General features: G+C 43.2%; 1 protein-coding gene across 1 annotated transcript in view; it reads right to left on the bottom strand.

Annotated features, from left to right (window-relative positions):
• NRAP (nebulin related anchoring protein) overlaps nucleotides 1–20,713 on the bottom strand; it is a 289,660-nt gene that overhangs the window by 146,840 nt on the left and 122,107 nt on the right. The window contains exons 16-17 of the mRNA XM_085603355.1: nucleotides 9,317–9,421; nucleotides 4,290–4,397 (exon numbers count right to left, since the gene is read on the bottom strand). Coding sequence (XP_085459481.1) covers nucleotides 4,290–4,397; nucleotides 9,317–9,421 — 213 coding nt within the window. The remainder of the gene's footprint in view (nucleotides 1–4,289; nucleotides 4,398–9,316; nucleotides 9,422–20,713) is intronic.

Here is a 20,713-nt window from a genome sequence, read left to right as displayed (position 1 = left end):
ATTATAAAAATTAGTTCTAAGCATTTCCAATATACAGTTGACTACGCAGATGGAGTGACCTAAAGAAATCGAATGTGGCTACGCTAGACCTTGAGCTTACTGACTACTTCAATTCATTTGCCATGAACATTAGGCAAAATCTCCGGACCACACCAGTGAATAAGAAATAGCCAGAAAAGAATTGTCATACAGTTGTGTGACTGCCAATGGAAAAATCCTAACAAAGTTACTGCACAACCTACGACAAGCATCACATGTTACTGACCCATGTAGAGCCTTGGCTGAAGACTGACAACCAGCTAATGATTTTGTCACAGTGAATTAGCCTACCCACATGCACTCCCTTCGGGTACCACAGCCATAAGGCAACATAATAACTGAAGCAGTAGGATGACAAGTGACTGTACCTGTGGAGATATAGTATAAAGAGGGGATGCTACGGCATTGCCAAGAATACAAACGGTGAGACAGTGGTCACTAATTGGGGTTGCTATGGAGGGTGGGTAAGACATCCACCAGGCAACATGTTTAGGGTAACAAAAGGCAAGTAGGGACGAGGTACAACTATGCGACCAAAGTGTAAGAGACTGCATTACTAATAAGGGAATATAGGACACTTTGTAGCCAGTTTGTTGACATTTTAGACACAATTTGGGACAATATTAGGTCACTACTTAGGAACACATTCAGGCATGAAGCAAAAACGTCAGGTTCAAAGAATAAAGACCTCCTTTTGAGGAAGATGACTTAAATTTAAAGAAATCAAACAGGTTCTGTTAGTGGGCTATACCACAGACAAACTGTGCTCAAAAGTGTGTTCACCCATGTTGTCCTCCTTTCAGAACAAGTATTGGAAAAACCAATCTCTCTCTCTTTGCCAATGATTGTTGGTTGTTTGCAAAAATTGCTCCGACATTGGCATAAACAATAGTGGATGACAGCCATCTTCAAATGGTATTTTCTGTTCTTTAACTATGGCCGACATCTTCCATGATGATACATGGCAGACATCTTGGAAGTATAGAATACATGCTTCCAAAATAGTTGTACATTGCAATTACTTGTCAATTTTGGGGAACACTGAGCACCTGGCTCTGCACACTCCACCCATTAGACCACTTTCCCCTCTGATCTGAAAATGTAATAACACAATTATAAAGTTGTGGGGAGTAGTATGGTATTTATCACAACCAACAAGGTAATAACTCTTAACCTGAATTAACATTTATTCTTCTTGTTTTCTAAAAGAGAATGTTTAAAAAAAATTCCATTGGATCATATTGAAAAATAATCATGATATACAATTTGTCACTGAGGTTCACAAAATCTGAGGTTGCATGTTGCCTTTAAACAGCATAAATTCTTGTTATTCATAGTTCATATTAAAACAGCGCATGTACAGCCAACACGTGTTTCACGGTAAAAACACTGCTTCTTCAAGGCTCTCAAATTATCTTTGATATTACAATTGTTCTTCATTAATAAACAGCGATTGGAAGGTCAACTGTGTCATTCCCAGTAAGATTTCTGATGATATCAGCACATCACTGGTGATCAAACATTGTAACAGCTGAGCATATCCACATCTAGTAACTTAACACCATGTCGCTACGAATGTATCTCTCCAAATTCTGAAGACCCCAGTCAGGATTATAGGTACGCCAAGACTTTGAAAATAATTATCCCTGGTTCCTGAACTTCCAAAGCACAAATCGGCCACAAAAATGAAGATGTTACAATGTTTGCGCGGGGTGAGCTGTAGGCAGGGATGTGCAAATATCATCAGAAATCTTACTGGGGATGACACAGTTGGCCTTCCAACTGCTGCTTCTTAATGACAAACAATTGTAATATCAGAGATCATTTTAGGGGAGCCAGGGCTTATTATTTTTGAAGACTTTACATACCTGTAATCCTGACTGGGGTCTGTAGAATTTGGAGTGATTGTGAGTGCATTTGTAGCGACATGGTGTTGACCTACTAGATGTGGATATGACCAGATGTTACAATGTTTCTGTGGGGAGAGCTGTAGCCAGTGATGTGCAGATATCATAAGAAATCTTACTGGGGATAACACAGTTGAGCTTCCAATTGCTGTTTATTAATGATGAACAATTGTAATATCAAGGATAATTTTAGGGCCCAGAAAAAGCGGTGTTTTTTTCATGAAACACGTGTTGTCTGTACATGCACTGGTTTATTATGAACTATGAGTACCAATAATTTGTGCTGTTTAAAGGCAACATGGAGCCTGAGATTTTGTGAACCACATTGACACTAACCCTGGGCGCAGTTTGCGTAGTAGCGCTACGCATAGCTACGCGAAGTGCACTTCGCACTACACGAGATACGCGTAGCACTACGCAAACTGGGTAGTACGCTGTTTGCGATGATTGCACAGTGCCGGATGCTTGTCCGTACTGTGCAATCATTGCAAACGGCATCTTGTACAGTGCAAGCGGTCGTTTTCTGCCGCTCGAGTAGATCTTTACTCGAGTGGCAGCTTTCTCAAAGCGGACTGGTAGTTTCTCATCGCGAGCGGTCGCGAGCATATGCGACCACTCGCAATGAGAAACCTGACTTCCCCGCGTTGAGAATCTCGACGGGAGGTTTATTTTCCACGCTCGCGATCGGCAACTTGATGTTGCTGATCGCGAACGAGGAAAAAGGCTCGCCGGGATGTCATTTTGCTCGCTCGCGGTAACCAACTTGACGGTGAGGATGCGGGCGAGCAAAAAATGCCAACTACGCTACGCGATTTTGCACTGTGCTACGTGCAATTCGCGTAGCGCGAAGTAGCACAAACTACGCAAACTTCGCAAGCGTAGTGTAGTTGTCCGCCCAGGGTTAATTGACACACTGTATATTATGATTTTTTTTTTAATATGATCGATCTAATCGATGTTCTGTTAAAAGATTCTCTTTTACCAAACAAGAAGAATACATGTTAATTCAGGTTATGAGGTGTTGCCTTGTTCGTTGTGTCAAATACAATACTACTCCCCACACCTTTATAGTTGCACATTGCATCAAGACACAACATGTGAGCCATCTTAGAAGTATTACAAAATAATGCTCCAGGATGGCTAATATTATCTTCTATATTTCCAAGTAGACACATGTCGTGTCTACATGCCACATAAGGGCCATCTTGGAAGCATTGAACATACAACTCCAAGATGACTCACCACTGCCATTGACTTTGCCAGAGCTGGTGCAATTTTACAAGGACTGGCAAATTCATCATTGGAGGACAGTGGGCTGCAGGCATCTGATAGTGAAGACCAAGCCTGTCCAACATTCTCTCACATCCACGAATGGTATAGCCACTTCAAACAGTGGGCAGCAGAAGAGAGGCCTGGGAGGGGATAGAGAAATGAACATTACGTGTGCTATGGCAGAGCTCGGTGCAAGAAGACGAGAGAGCAAGAGGGCCACTGGGCCACAACAGAACTTGATGCCGGAGAATGGTTGTGAGAAGAATACAAGGGTAGTAATGGGAGAGGAACACAGGGTGACTGGGAAGGGGGGGTGGCCACAGATATTGGGTGCATGGTAAAGAGTGTGAGAGCACAAGAAAAATAGAGACTGTGTGCAAGACACAAAGAGAGAAAGAGAAAAAGTGAGAGAACGAGAGAGAGAGAGAGAGAGAGAGAGAGAGAGACGGAGAGTGAGATATGAAGGAGCGAGGCTGTCATGCCATGTGTAATAAATCACAAATGCATAAATAAACAGAAAAAACGAGTTTCCTGGCATCAGCCCTGGAAGGACACACTAAACCATTAAATACTCAGGGTGACACTATATGCTCTGGGGTGGGTAAAACGCAAGAAGTTGGAGGAAAATCATCCATCTGGATGGAGGGAATTCATATATATAAGAAAGTCATACAATCACGAACAACGCCGAACCAAAGCCCACTATAAGTATATGTTAAAGTATTGGTTAAAATGCTGTCTGCAAAAACAGGTGCCCATGTATAAAATATGCAAAGAACCAAAAATTACTAGGTGCCACAGATTCAATCATACTGCTCATGAAATCACACAAGAAAGGCTATCACCAAGGCTATTATAAACAAAGTCATTCATATAAAGAAATCAGATGGTAAAAGAATGTCATCTCGATTTGTAATTCTGTATGAAATGTATGCATCAAACATCAACAATTGTGAGCATGGTTGTAGGTTTAAACGCAGAGCTTAATCGTAAAAACTCAAGTGCCAGAGCTAGGCAACAAATGTTCATTTAGAAACCACACGCAGAGTGTCTAACTGCATTAAAACCTACGTCACTTGCAAGATTCCCTGATGCTTTGGCAGCCAGAATAGACATGGAATCCAGGTTCATCTTAAATTCTTTGCCCTTGGATTTCTCCCATCCTTCTCTGTACTTAATCTGTAAAGAAGAATGCAACAGCATGTGAGAGTGCAGTAGTATATTGTCTCTGAATTCAAGATTGGCCTTAGAGATTGGCCATTAAAAGAGTTTCATGGTGCATTCTAAACTCATACTTTGGACTAAATCTTTTGTATCCAGAATTCTGAACTTTGCAATTCATAATCTGCATAGTAATTGGGAAAGTAGATCCCAGAAATTTAAGGAAGGGCAATGTTATTCCAACAAAAGATACATGAATCAATGTCCTACACCAATGGATTTTGGAAGAAGCCTCTTCTTAACTGTGAGGTGAGGATGAACCTAGAAACACAAAATAGGAAATGATTTCTTAACACTGTCCATCCCTGTTTGGCTTCTGCATGACCTTGTTTAATTTGTGTTAGATATTAATTAGATATTAATTAGAAATCTAAATGCATACCTATGGAGACACAGAAGCAAGACACGAGTTTAACATCAGGCTAACGAGTGAATGTGATTCTGGCAGATGAATCTGATAAGAGAATAAGGAAGGGCGACCAGTGATTTGGGCAGGAAGACTAGGGAATAGTGGAGTGGCTTGTGAGTGAGTCAGGGTGGCAGGTAAATGAGGCAAAGTAACCCCAAAGGGGATGATTACAAATGGCTAAATGATTCATGTGGACATCAGCAATTTCAGAATGTGGGATTTACTCCTGAATATGAGATGGGAAATAGCATGCAGAAATCTGTGGGTCCACACAAGTTCATGTTTGTTTTTCTGCATGTCTATGTGGCTTTTCACCTAGGCATTTTGCCTGCTTTGAGCAGGTGAATTGTCTGGTTGAAAAACTCCTGGAGTGTTTGATCCTGTGAATCTTGTAAACAATAAAAGACTAGTAGTTGGATCAGCAGCTCCAGTGGGACCAGAGCACTGTATAAGGCAATACACGTGGCAGGTTTCCAGTGAATCAAGCAGGGAGGCAAGGCAGGATGACTGAAGGGATGCTTTTCCTCGTTACTGTTGGCGCACCAGTTCTCCCCTTGCATGTGTTTAATTTTGTACATGGTCTTCCTGTATCAATCCATCCTCTGCTGAAGGAGAACACTTCTAAAACAAAACTACAAATACCAGGATTGAAAGAAATCGTTTTCAAAATACCCAAGAAATCTGTAGCTGCTTCCAAGTTAAACATAGCATTATTCCGGTTAATAATGCATCCCAGTTCTTTTCTATGAAGTAGCAAACACTGCTACAGTGAAAATAGCTTTTAGGGCCTTTTTACCATAAGGATACATTTAACGTTAAAAGTTTTCTATGTCCTACTTTTAAATACCATGCACCCTGCCTTATAGCCTGTAATGCCTGCTTAGGGGTGACCTATTAACATTTAACTTGAAGGTATAGGCCTGTCAAACGTCTTAAAACTGCACAGCCAAAGTACAAATGATAGGCCTGCAGTCATATTTACACTGTCACTGTAGTGGAAGACACAAGAGGTGCTGCAGTCCACTTGTGACTTTTAACTTACAGGCCTTGGATACACTTTCGTACCGTGCGCTACAGACTTATAGGTAGGTTAAATATGCCACTCAGCGGTATGCCAATTTCATCATGTTGAAAGGGTGAGCAGAGGCACTTTACTACTGGTTAGTAGGGGTAAAGTTCTACAGCCAGCAAAAACTTTCAAGGCAAAAGTCTTGGGATACACCATGCAAAAGATGGTCATTTCCAACATTTTCCCATCTGTTTCCATTTCTAGCCCTGCCTTAAAAGATATTTCAGCAAATTAAATATTATTTTTTTTTGTGTGCAAAACATGATCTAATGGCAAAAATACTATAACAAAATAAACCCAGACCATTGTCATCTGTAATCAACATGGTGAAGTAGTTAAAGGCCTGATTTATAATTTGATGAATGAGTTACTCCATCACAAATGTGATGGATATTCCGTCTGCCGTATTACAGGTTCCATCAGATTCAATGCACTTTTAATTCAGCGGATTGGATATCCATTGTGTTTGTGACCACATAGCCCATCCACCAGACTCTAAATCAAGGAAATGTGAATTGGAGGCCAGAATACAGTTGCCTAGGAACTAGTGTACCTGAGCTCTAATCCTGACTAACTCACTTGACCAAACGGTGGGATACTGGACAAATCAATTTATCTTACTTTGTGTTAGATCCCACATCTGCTAAAACCATGAGGCTTAAAAATATTTTACAATCTTGAAGTAGTGCTTTACAACAATTGGACTTTTCATGTATCCCAGTCCAATAAATAGAATTGTAGGGTGATGTGTGACATTATGAAGTTCATTCTGCTGCTCCAAAGAATAAAATGGTAACATCAAAACAAATTAAATAAATTGATTTGTGAAATTTTCAGCGATGATGGGAGTGAATCTTTCTTTCTATTCCAATTCAAATCTTTATCCTTAAACTGTGCTCTAATTGTTTATTTATCTTAAAACAGAAGACACACATTTCAAACTTTGGCAGAAAAGCTGTTACAGAGTCTCTGCATTTGCATATATCGTTGGGTCAAAATTTAGGATGAAACTAATTGAGTGAATTCTTTCCTATGACACAATGAAAGTATCTTCTGTATTTTCTCTATATCTGCAAGTGGAAAGATACAACCTAAAGATGCAGAACACAAACATAGTTTCCTGGTAGGATGGGGCAATCAGGCCCGAGTCATTTGACATTCCTTTCTTTCCCTCTTCCCTCTCTTTCCACTGGAGAATATTTTATGTATGCTCCTTGGCATATCGTGGAAATGGGACCACCCTTTTACAAAAATGTCTGTGCCTCTTGAAAAACAAGACAAATGGAGATGTTAAGTTTTAAAATCTGGTTAAAGTTCAATGTCTCAATCTTTTAGCCACCTTATCTTCTTCAAAAAAGAATGACAATAATTGACATTTATCTGATTTTCTGATTTGATCTAATTTTTGTTAACTGATTCTTTTTTACATTAATTAAAGGAATGGGTATTTTTATTTTATTTTCCAATGTTTTCTGATTTTCACCTGGAGGACCTGGCCTAAGTATAGATGGAGCCTGACGTTTCTACGAAATAAATCAAGGGATGGGAAAAGTAAGAATGTTCAATATTCTCTTCTTTCGTTGAGGGAATGATGTTGGAGATCACATCTGCAGCCTGTTCTCAGTATCTCTAATCATAAGCTTATTAATTATCCTGGTTTTAAGAATAGATACTTTTTAGGTCTCCCCATTACTATACTCGTGTCCTCCTATGAAACAACAGAGGTATTCATCATTTTTCTTTCTGTCAACCACAGATATGTACGACATTTAAATGATTCTTTTTTTCACTCTCTAGAACTAAAGAAAATGAAATAAAACTCCAGAAAAATCAATACAATATGATGACTCCCTAGAGATAGAAAAATAAATGAACAAACGCATGTTGAAACAGAGGGACAAATATTTTCTCTGGAAATCTTTGAGAAAATTGCAAGGAGGAAAAATGAGAATTTGCAAGAGCTCTTGGCAAAAATCACATTTTAAAAATAAATGGAAATATAAGCAAGGCCAAGTGAAGTGACGACAGCAATGTTCATCGAATGAATATAGACGGCAACAAAAAGGAAGTAAGCCGGGTGCATTGGAGCTGGAATTATATACCATTTGCTACTGAAAGCATAGATCCTAATGAAGTGAAAAGGTTACCCAGCAGAGAAAGGTTACCTAATATGCCTCCTAATTAACTAAATATAGTGTTTTACTATCATGTGCTGCTGGGTAATTATATTCCTTTAAGCATGAGAACCTAATGAGAGTCCTATGTTGTAGAATTCAGTTCCCACTGAAGTCTTCCTTGCCCAACAAACAAAAAACACTAATTGTAAGGAGCATATGAATATACCAACGAAAGGCATAGGTGATAAATCTATGACCGTGCTTCAAAATATCATCGTCTAATGAGGAAAGCTATTTCCTCTGTCTCAGAGTGCTCTCTCTGATCCACAGATAAGCAGCGATGCTTCAAGTGTAAGGGCCTGATTTAAAGTGTGGCGCAAAGTGTACTTTCACGCAATGGTGATGGAGTACCCTTTCCCCTGTACTGAAGGTCCGCCCACCTCATCTAGAGTCAGACAGACCTTCACAATGTCAGCGGCGGAGACTGCTCTGTCTCTGTCATGGACCTCTGATGGCCTGATGGAGTACGCCCATCAGAGCATAGGCTTTTGTCCGCCTGCCATGTTTGGAGAGGGCGAAGAAATGGCAAGTTTTTACTTTCGATTACACCCAACCAAAACGTTGTGGTAAGTGAAAGTAAAGACATTTCAATGACACCCATGCCATGGGAGTAAACTCCAATGGTGGGAGGGGGTTATAGGCTGTTTTATTTTTAAAAATCCTGCTTTGGGATTTACACTTTGAAAATAAAAAAGAAGAAATTGAAAGTGTACCGTACGGCTCCCTCATGTTGATGGCATGTCAACTGCTCTATGTTGATGATGCCATAAGGACAGTTTCAATGCATTGACAGGAAGGGCTGTGCCCTCAGTTCTTACCAATGTACGAGAAGTCCTCTAGGGCAGCAGACATCTCTAAATTTAGTGTTGTTACACTGTCAGGGAGACAGAGTAAAATACTCTGTTGCCCTGATGAGTAACTGCCCCCTAAGTCAGGCCCTTTGTCATAAGATTGAGAAGGATTGTTTTATTCTCACTTTTATATAATGTGTATGCATGTATGTATATATAGATATATATATGTGTGTGTATATATATATGTATATACTATATATATATATTATATATATATATATATATATATATATATATATAATCATTTTTGTTGTGGTTTATCATATTAAATGACGAATAATCACGACTTCGAGTGAACAAGTTGTCTTCATTTGTGGAAGCACATCATTTATGGGTATTGTAGTTCTCCATGGCAACAGTATGCTTACCCCACTGAATAGCTCAGCATTAGCCTTGGCCTTGACAAGGTGAGGCACATCCTGCGGAAGAGTGTAGTTGGCCTTGGTCTTTTCATACTGAGCTCGATAATTCAGCTGCCAGACAGCAATACAAAATTAGAGTGTAATAACATACAGTCTTACAAATGCTTTTGACGGAGATTGTCATTAATCACACGCTGGGAAAAGTAAAAGCATGCTAATTACATTACAGAGCATCCTATTCTATTACGCACTCAGTGCACATGGAGCATTCTTCTCTGACTTTGCCAACATTATAGCCGCTGTGGACATAGCTGATACTACCTTCAACCCTTGGACGAAATGAGACTCAGAATTCAGAGACCACATTCTTATTCAACCCCTTTGTCACTTGTTCCTGCACACATCCAAGTTCACTAGCCAAATCCGAGATAAAGCAGCCAACTTGGCTGATTCCATTTCTATGCCATGAAAGGATTGCTTCTTCTGCCTCTTCAACTTCTGCTAACCCCTCGTCGTTGAAAGTGGTTAACCAGATTAACCACTACCCAGCCCAGTTTAGGCTCAAACCTCAATTTGTTTCATAGGTCCTTGAAACATTACAAAACACCACATTGCCTCCTTCTGTTTAAAGTGACCTCCCATGCATCAGGGCTTCTGAATATCACACCACATCATGAAGGAACATCAAATTAACTCACTCTCCAGACAAACGCCATCCAGGCAACCTCTCAAAACGTAGGTTACTCTGTGTATACCTGACACAGCCTGACACAAACCCAAACAGTCTTGTGAAGGCCAGATCTCTTATTAAAATAATGTATGTATTACAAAGCAAGACTTCCCTGTGACAATATCCACCCCAGAGAACTCCCCCATATGTTTCAAAGATATGTGAAACCTCCAGTGGTTCATTTGTAAAAAAAACTTAAGTGCCTGGGCTCTCGTCAGGAGGCCGCTTGTACCATTTCTCCTGTTAGCACTGCCTAAAAACAGAACTAACTACTAGCCATGAAAGTAGGGAGAGGGTGTGGTGTAATGGCCAGAGCTGCCAACTTCGGAGCTGGGGAACCAGGTTCGAGTCTCGGTGTTGGCTCAACATCCTGTGATTTTGGGCAAATCATTTCATCTCCCCGTGCCTACCATAAATGAAACCATCCTTAACTGGTGCTCATGAAAAGCGCTGGTGTTTATGATTAAGTTCCGGCGCTGAGCACCGGAAACCACTGTATCAAATTAAGCACTGGAAGCCTCCTTACATAGTATGACGTGTTGTCACTTGACAAGCCTTTAGGAATAGTCTGAATGTGATTTTCATGGCAGAAGGCCACAAAACACCAATAACAAATTCAACAACCACCCCAATTTAGATTTACTCTTCTTCTACATGCACAAACTAATACCTTCTTCTTCACTCTTCAAACATTACAGGATCTAATAATTTTCTGAAATAACACTGCTGTCATAGCATCATTCAAGCAGTCATCAATCTGACTGCACCAAAAAAATCTGCCAACAGGCCCATTTGTGCATGGAAAATATTTCACTATTTCTGGCCTCTCATGAACTGTCAAGATCCTAGAACAAATTTGGTTTTGGAAATACAGCTTCTATAAGTTCAGCTTCTCCTGGAATCCTGCTAATCAGCTTGTGTACCATATGTGGCACTGCACCTGATCAATTGTGATGTTATTCTTCTAGCCCAGGCCAATTTCAAAATCATACTTTAATATTTCCCACTATCTGCTACTTTTGACTCATAAAATGGCTGTCATGGTCCACCACTGCCTTCAAACCAGCACTTTCTACACAGTTGACACCTAGATCTACTTGGGAGGCCAAAGTCACTTCGCTCACATCTCAAAATGTCTGAATAGGAAGAACTGGACTTAAATTTAACAGAGCAAATCCAGAGTTTTCCTTTCTAAATCAGCAACACAAATTCCACCTTCTTGTTCACCCCCCAATCTTTAGCCATAAACCATCACCTCTCGTGCCTCCACTAAGAAATGAGTAATGCCCCTACCAGAAAGCATAGTCATCAAAATAAGGGGTCATTATATGCTTGTTTAATTTATGTAAATGAGGAATACTCTCACCTATATTGGCCTGCAGCTGCATGCAGTGAACACAGTGGTAAACTCCAAACTTCATTGCGCCGATACAACACTACCAGTTTTGCGCCGCTATGGCAATACAAGTTAAACATACTGTCAAAATGAATCACATTCTGTAGCAATCCTACTAATTGGCTTTAGGAAAAGAGAGAAAATGGCCTATCTTTGAAAATGGTGATGGCTCCCGGTAAGGAGCAAGAAAACATTCATAAACCTCTGGCTTACAAACAAGTTAGTAGCAGGCAAAGCACCGTTCCCTGTGAAGTAAAATAACCCACTACTTCCTATACCATCCCCCTCCTCCACCCCCATCCTGCCAGTTTACTCCTAATTAAAACACTTGAAGTGTGTTCTCTTCAATAAAGTTGTGTAGCAATTCAAATAGACCAATTCAAATAGACCAGGAGTCTTCACTCTTTCAGTAGATTTATTGCAGCCAACAGGATAGGCAAGGATACAGGTGAAGAGGGCTCAAGGTGGCTGCTCCAACTGCTAGAGAAGCAATTCCATCCTCTAACCCAAACATTCCAAACATGTAAAACATAGAATACTTTGGCAAGTACAATGTAACATTCCTACATTTATATATAAAATAAGTGCACTGAGAAATGATGCATACACACCACAACACTTTTATCTAAACAGCTGGACACAGAATATTGGTACTGAATAATCTTTCAATCATGATCATATTCCTTCCAACTTTCGTCTCTTCCAGAGAAGCACACAAAGCATCCCTTTCATCAGCCTCGTGGCTCAGTATTCACGGAAGGCATTACCTAGATTTAACGAGCAAGCTTGTGCGGTCAGTCCCAAAGCAGTCAGAGAATGTGATGCCACTATAGGAGCACACTCCCCAAGGGGGCGCCTTGGAAGCAGCAGGCATGATATAGCAAGCAAGCACAAGGTATGCAAGGTGTACCAAACGTGCGATCTTACACAGGCAAGCACGTGTAACCACTAAGTATCATGCAATGCATATGTACAGAGCATGCTGGATGTAACAAGTAACTAAGATATAAAGCAATCAATATGCCCTGATGCAATGAAGTGCTTATTTACATGTTATGGTGATACAATACGGGAATGTATGTTATAATATGTATATACTGGTATATGTTCTGTTAAAGAATACATGTACAGTGTTCAGTTACCCACAGTATCATTGCAAAAAACAATATGACTAGGGAGGTAGCAACTTACAGTATCGACAGCAGAGTTGTAAGCTGTGATTGGAACATGGAGAGAGGTGTCATGAAAGTCTAGAGGAAGACACAGCCACAGGTTTCGGGCCAAGATGAACAAGCATTGGCATAGCCAATAGGTCTCGCCTTTGGAACCTTATAAGTATTTAGTTATGCAGTACAATATCATTGGTGCAACAACATCAACTGTTGCATGTCTAAACATTTATAAGGTCCCAAAGGCGAGACCTATTGGCCATGCCAATGCTTGTTTTAGGGTGGAGGAGGCCTGGGGCAGACACCTGTCTCATGCTCGCAATTGTTGGTACAGCTGCCCTGGGGAAATCTTTAATTTGTAATCAGTGTCATTATACACAAACACCAGGAGAGATTTTTTAAAACTGTGGGGCCTATTTACCAGGCGCGGTGCGTCCATTGGGGCGTAGCCCCCCACCCGCAGCTCCCTCCGTGTCTTTGAACTTAAGTAATCAGTTCACTTAAGTTCAAAAACGCCGAGGGAGAACTGACAATCATGTCAGTCAGCATGACGTCGGACCGCCCACCCCCTTGAGACTCAGAAGGGGGTGGGCGGTCCGGCGTCATGTTGACTGACATGATTGTCAGACCAGGGGCAACAGGCAGCAGCACAAGTGTGCATGAGTGGGGAAGGTGGGCAACTTTTTTCGCCGTGCCCAGTCATGCGCACTAGTGTCTGCTCTGGCTGGCGCATGACCATTAGGAGAGCAAAGGCTCCAACCTCGGTCTCCTAATGGGCAGGCGGGCGAGTAGTAAACGTGCCCTAAGCCAATCCTGGGACTGCTGGCCGTGCCAGGATTGGCTGAGAGGGGTTGCCAGTCCACTCCAGCCAGTGCCGTTCATGAAGGCGCCAAGGGGAGCAGAGGTGGTGCAGACCGGCTGTGAGGTAAGTTTTCCGTTTTTTTATATTTAATTCTCCGCCCCCCCCGCGCAACCACCCCCCCCGCACGAGCCGCAACTGTATACTGCCCCTGGCATGCCAGAAGTTATGCCATTTTATGAAACCAACAGATAGTAGACGGCAAGCATCTTGTGCTTTCTATTCGGCACCATGTGCAATTCCGGAAGGTAACATGACTTCTCTCGCCAGGAACTAAATTTGTGTTGCTAAAAGAAAACAGCAGAGTTTACTACACTTCCAGGTCAGATAATCTGGAGTGTTAAATTCTGCTTCTTTCTTCCCAATCCCAGCTGTAAAGTTCTCAATGAATGTGTTCACTCGTTATGCGGCTGCACCCGGGCCTCTCATTCACATATTAATTGCTCAGCTTAGGGACTCTGAATTCATTGCTAAACAAATGATGATTGACAGGTTAATGCTAAAAAACTTTCCACCCGCAGCAAGATCCACATCTTGCTGAATGGTAATCGTTTCCAGGTGCCGGTGGTTATCTCAGCAAGCTCCTGGCCCGCGGTTGCACGCTGACTGATATCCATCTCCCCGTACCGGCAGGGCCTCATTTGTCTATAAGAACTATAGGCCCATTAGCCTGATTGACGCTATTCAGAAGATCATAGGTAGGCTGATTCTAAATCGCGTTCACTCCTGGATAGCATCAAATAACATCTTGTCCCCATTTCAGGCAGGATTTTGACAGCACATTAGTACTGTTGACCATGTTTTCCGTTTTGTCCTCCTCTATTGGAAGACTGTGGTTCTGGGCAAGGGAAATCTGTACGCCGTGTTTGTGGTCCTAAGGGCCGCCTTTGATTAAGTCCCCCGTTCTAAACTTTGGTCGACGTTGAAAGATCTGTGGCTTCATGGCGGTTTGTTGTCTTTAATCCAGAGGCTTCACAACGACAATTATGCTAGAATTAGATGGGGAGGCCAGGGCAAGACGACTGAGGACTTCCCGGTACAAAGGGGGGTTAGACAAGGTTGTGCAATGGCCCCAACCCTATTTTCATTATATATTAACGATATAGCCGAACGCCTCCTGAAACCGAATGTTGATGCCCCCACCCTTAGCGACACTAAAATCCCAATCTTAATGTTCGCGGATGACACGCTTTTAATTGCTAAGACACCTTGCGGTCTCCAGCGTTCATTGGATATTTTTGTGAATTTCTGTGTGGACCATGGCCTTGAAGTAAATATAAAAAAAACTAAGTTTATGGCACTTAGGCCTCACAAATCGTTCAAAAACAAATTTGTATTGTTTAACAATCCTTTAGAGCAAGTACAGGCTTTCAATTATTTAGGGGTCAACATTCAACACAATTTTATGTGGAAACAGCAGAGGGAATTGTCTACTCTAAAACATAGGCAGCTGGTAGGAGTCATATCTGGCGAATTTAAAAAATCTTTAACTAAACCGATTAGACCCGTGCTTCAGGTCTATAGTGCTAAAGCTGTAAGTACAGCTCTTTATGGTGCTGAACTGTGGGGATACGAGAACTTGTCTTCCTTAACTATCTCGGAAAACAAGTTTCTGCGTAGTATAACTTCTCTCCCTCAGAGCCCGCCTATAGTTCCTTTAAGGCACGATCTGGGTAAGAATTCCATTGCCGATATAGCTAGACTACGACCTATTCTTTATTGGCGTAGATTGTGGACAACACCGGCTTTAGCTCAGTATGCTGAAGGCTTCCTCGATGTACTGTCTTTGGTTGGCTCCCGTAATATTGGTTGGTTCAAAGAACTCAGAAAATCCCTTGTGGCTCTGGGGATGAGTGATCTCTGGGAGAACCCCTCGGGTGCCTCCTTTCCATCTAAAGCACTCTTGAAGGAGAAATATTGGGAGCTGGTTAATGCTAAGGTACTTTTTGATAGCAAATCCCTTTCGCTATCTGATGGCTTTTTGAGCATAAAACCTGCTCCAAGGCTAGAATCTTTCTGGGATCTTGTTACAAAAGTGTTAGATAGGAAACTATATTTCCAGATGCGGGTGGGATCGCTGCCTTTAAAATCATTCACTGCTCGGTGGGATACTAATAGCAATAATTTATGTTTTTTTTGTAAATCCCACGAAGAAACAATTGCCCACATGTTTTTTGCATGCCCTGCCTATATGGCTCCGAGGCGTGTTTGGCTGAGACCCATTTGTAAATTGTTGGGTACTAGACTGAGTGGCGAAGCAGGAAGAATTCTTCGTACTAGTACTGATCCGGCCATTGTTGTGGCTGTCGCTAAATTCCTGGGGTGGGCATGGATTATAAGAAACCAGAGTATCTGCCAGTAAAGTGTTAGCTGCCCTAGATGACTCCCACTGCGATCCACTTTGTAATTGTATGTATTTTAATCTTGTACATGTTTTAAAAGGTATCCGATTTTAAAGTTTTTATCTTGGTTTATTATTTATGTTCTGTGTACCTGTACTTGGTTGTACGGCTTTTATGACTTTTGTCGAATAAAGCTGTTTTGGATTGGACAGACGAAGCGGCAACGGGAGAGGCGCAGGGAGAGGAGGATGGGAAAGGGGTAGAAGAGGTGAAGAGGGCAGAAGAAGATCACAGGGCAGAAGGGGAGCGGAGCGTAGACGGGGTGCATCAGAGTGTAGAAGAGGAGCATAAGGCAAGAGAGGATCAGAGGGCTGAGGAGGTACGTAAAGCTGAGGAGGCACGTAAGGCAGAGGAGGCACGGAGGGTAGAAGAGGCACGAAAAGCAGAGGCGGCGCGGAGGGCCGAGGAAGCACGGAGGATAGAAGAGGCACGTAGAGCAGAGGAGGCTCATTTAGTGCTGTAAGATATGGGGTATTTTGTAATGTATTTGCATATTTCAAGTCTACACCTTCAGAATTGCTTTATAAACATTCTTGCCCTCTCAAATTTGCTGTAAAATGCTCCATTTGCACACACTTTGCAAGTCCCTCTCCCCTCGAGTCCCTCCTATGATAGTCGGCTCGCTCGCTATCGACATAACACTTATCTTCAACTTTTACGCCTCACCAATTTCAAATGTCACCAGCCGCCCCTGCTATTTATAAGCCCCTTGTGCCATCATAAAAGTCACTTTTTCCCATATTAAAAGAGACGCACCACAGCGCAAGGGGCTTGTAAATAAGCCCCTGTGTTTACAGTTATTTTGTAGTCCCCTCACCTACTGGGGTATGCCTTATCATCACTTGTATGACAGAAAGGGGGAGCTATTGAATGTCCACCCAAGCCGTCTCATAGAGCTTTTTTTCTTTATTTTAAGCCATGTCACATTGACAAAGCCAATAGAACTCGCACAGGCAAAACCTGTTACCAATGTTTGTTAGAATAGGGCAGCGGGACAACTCTCAAGGGCCTCATAGTCATCCTTGCAAAAGTGGAAATGGTGGAGGTGTGAGACAGCAGGGCTATCCCACTGCTGTCTTCTCCGGTCTGAACAGGACAGCATGACTGCATACCTGGGCCTCCTTTCACCCTTGTATTTACAGCAGTGGAGAAGGCCTGAGACAGTTACCAGCTGTCTGCAAATTATCAACAGCGAAGTGAGACCGCTGTCAGCAGTCCTGGCCCCTCCTTTTTGCACGCAGAAAGCGGTCTGGGACACCCAGGGGCGTAACACAGGCCCCCGCATCCCCCGCAGTGCGGGGGGGCCCCCAAGCTCCAGGGGGCCTCCTCAGCACTGCACTTCGGCCGGAGAGCTCCTAACAGAGTCCGGAGGGGGCCCCTCCACGTACCTTGCAGGAGGGCCTCCTTAATTATCGTTACTCCACTGGGGACACCTGACAGCTGTACCACTGCCCTGTTCACAATTTCCAGCAGTCCACCCTTTTTTGTCTCATTTGTACCCGTGTGAAAGAGCGGTGGGACAGCTGACGAAGCACCCTGTCTTGGCTGCCTTCAAAGTGCAAGTCCAGTAAACTCAGAGCACCCTGAAGTAATTCAGTTCAGGATCTTTGCTACACATAAAGCCTGACTCCATGTTTTAATAGACCCCGGTGCTTCCCTTATATAATAACAATAGTGGCCGTGTAAAAGTTGCACATAACAAACTGACATCTCTTGGTTCACTAAGGGCATCTTTGTCAGGGCATTCAAGTTTTCTTTAATGTTGCCAAGTTCAAGTTTAGAAACCAGCACTTTTAGTAAGTACAACTCAGTGCAGTGATTATCATTTAATATTGTAAATTGGAAAACAATTGTTAATGGATTTGTCTTCAATTTTAAAAAGCCTTTATAATATTTTACATGACTTTCGTTGCGCAATTTCCATGCCGAGTTTTTTTTTCACTTAAAAAAAGGCCGAGTAGTTCAGACTTGGTACTAAGTAGAGAGTTTCGATCGTTTACGAAAATGTTTAAAGCAAAGTTCAGTAAATCTCAAATCTCGTATGTTTTCACAATTCAACAGAAGTTTTTGATATACGGCGGAAGTGAGCGTGGGACAGGACTTGCGAAAAACAACGGAAGTTTCATGTATTGCCGACAGGAGTGTACAGATGCCCAGAGTTTAATCTGTAACAAGATTGAATAAATAGATGAATGAATAAATAAGTAAACAAATAAAAGCGAATAAATAAATTAGGGGCACAACGTGTTTCGTGGAGCTTGACGCCCGCACTAAGAAATGTCTGAGTTGCCAAATACCAAGGCTGCCCAGTCCTGATTCTCTTCCACTTCGAGCGTCGTTGTCCTGTGCTGGCTCTACATCTTCCCCGTGTACCGTCTGCCTGAGCAGAAGGAGGTGGTGCGGGAGGTCCTGCAGCACGTCGGAGCCTGGAGGAGGAACCTGACGGCAGCCAGTCAGTTCAGGTACCAGCGTGAAGCGCCATCTGTGCTCTGCTCCACCCCCTGCATCCCCGGTCCCTCCACTGCCTCACACCGCGCACCACACTCCGCAACCCCGCCGTCCCTCGCGAGGCTCTCCTCACATCCCAGACATGCAGTGCCCAAGGGTTCCGTTCAAGTAAAGGTGACATGGGCTTACCTACCCAAATTCTGCACTCTACACATCCTTGCACATTTGGGTACCAGAGTAACTAACAGCCCGTCTGCACCAGTGCCTGCAGTTCAACTTAATTCACCCATTCATTTATCTATTCACACACTGGTCGTTCACTATATCCGCCACTCTGCTTCACTCTTTTAATTTGTGTATGTGCTGAAAAACATCAGTCCACATTTTAAACCAAAGTGCTCATCTTTCATCCTTGAATTGTTAGTGAGTGCGCGGATCATAGACACGCCACAAGTGAGAGTGAGAGTGTATGAAGACTGTCTGGATGCATGAATTGATTTCTGGACAACGGCGCGAGTGTGCCTAATTTTGTTAATTTTTGGTTAAAACATAAAATTCTAAAGTTATCAATCAGTGGCGATTTATGTTTTTTCTTCTTCCTCTTGGAGACTGTGATAAAAGCGCCTCATTGATAGCTGTGAGGGCCGGTGTGATGGGGGTCAGCAGCTGTTTCCTGCCATGTACTACACGTGACTTGGCGGGGTCAGCCATCGGGTCTTAGCCGGGAAGAGGACGAGGGTGCTGCAGTACGCGGATCACATTCATTCCGTGGAGCGAGGAGGCTCTTCCCAGACAAAGAGGGGATGGCAACCAGTGCCATGCTCCCTGGCAGAGCAGCTGCCTTTCAGTGGGCTCCGGCTCCGGCAAAGAACGCTCAAACAACAAACAGAGAAAGAGGACTGGGCATAACGTCAAGCGGCCGCGAAAGTGAAAGCGATCGCGAAAGCGATGCTAATTAAAAGCACAGGCGAAGCGGCATTTTCGTTGCTATGGCAACAAAATGGGGTGGGACTGTCCACAGTCCCTACGGACATGCGCATGCTGTTTGCAATGGACAAATGGCGAGAGCAGCCATCTTTGTCCATTGCAGATGCATGCATGAAAGCCCTCGCAGAATTGATTCCAAAAGGTACTCGCAATGGCGAGGGCAGCGCATGCGCTGCTTTCGCCAGGCGAGACCTAAAAAAGGCAGGCTCCCTCTCCTGTTCTTACGCACTAGTAGAATTTTCAGGAAAAGGTATACGAAGCGCTAGCACAGAGTATCTGGAAGTGCGCTAGAACTTTAACAGGCAGCCGATGAACGTGTTCTAAGATGGATGGAGCCATATCATAATGGGAAGTCACAGTGGTTAGTCTAGTCGCATGCTCTGAAAACTGTGCAGGTGGTGGAAAAGGATCATTTTAAAAGCCGAGATTAGGGGCATGCGATAGGAACCAAAGACTGCAGAAATAGTAGTACGCTAATCTTCAGGAGTAAGACAAGCAACAACAGTAGGAAGCATCGGTCACTGATGTTTCAAGAAGAGACTGTGTTATCTTGTTACCTGTGAGGCCATTTTGATTTCAGAGACAAGCTTAACACCGAGACCTCTGAAGGACTGGGGACAACTGTCCAGTTTAGGAGGCCAGGAAGAGTATTTCCATAGTCCTGCTCTCCCACTGGCAGCAGCACAGCGGTCTGTTCAGCACTGAACTTAAGCCCACGGCTGTGCATCCACTCCCCGATGTCTAACGTGCAACTTCGTAGTTTAATGCATCTAAACATATAGGGGCATATTCACAAGGATTTATCGCTGAGTCATCGGCACTTTATCGCAGCCAAAGTGGCGATAAATTTACCTCCCCATTCACAAGCTGGTGCTAACAGCCCACAGCACCAGTTTACCCGCGAGAGCAGCCGCATAAAACATCGCCACAGAGGATCACCGCAACTATCTCTAATGAGATGCAGAGTGTGCGTTCCCGTGCCAAAATTCGCGACAACATCACACCACAACATTCTCAATGACCAGCCACATTGGTGATAAAAACACAAAACCGGTGATAAGGCGCGTTAGCACCAGGAAATCTACACCTGCTCTGACCTGGTGTAAAGTGGGACAGCAGCCAGCATCACAAAAGGGAGACCAGCCCAGGGCCACATCGGAAGTGCAACAGACGCCATGGAGCCACTCATCATGCGGCCCGGACACCCAAGAGGGCCACAATACCCACCCACATCACCCCAGGACCCCAACCCACACCCGGGACACCCACCCCCGGCCCCCGGACCACCACAAACGCAGCACAGACAAAGACAGCGGACCCCCAGGAAGTGTGCCAGCCGCACAGGCCCAACATCTGACAATGTCACCTTCCACCACAGGCTGAAAGGGACAACCATCCCACGCATGCTGACC

This window comes from Triturus cristatus, chromosome 1_2, assembly GCF_964204655.1.
Source record: "Triturus cristatus chromosome 1_2, aTriCri1.1, whole genome shotgun sequence".
NCBI lineage: Eukaryota > Metazoa > Chordata > Amphibia > Caudata > Salamandridae > Triturus > Triturus cristatus.
This window is presented reverse-complemented; position numbering and strand designations above follow the sequence as displayed.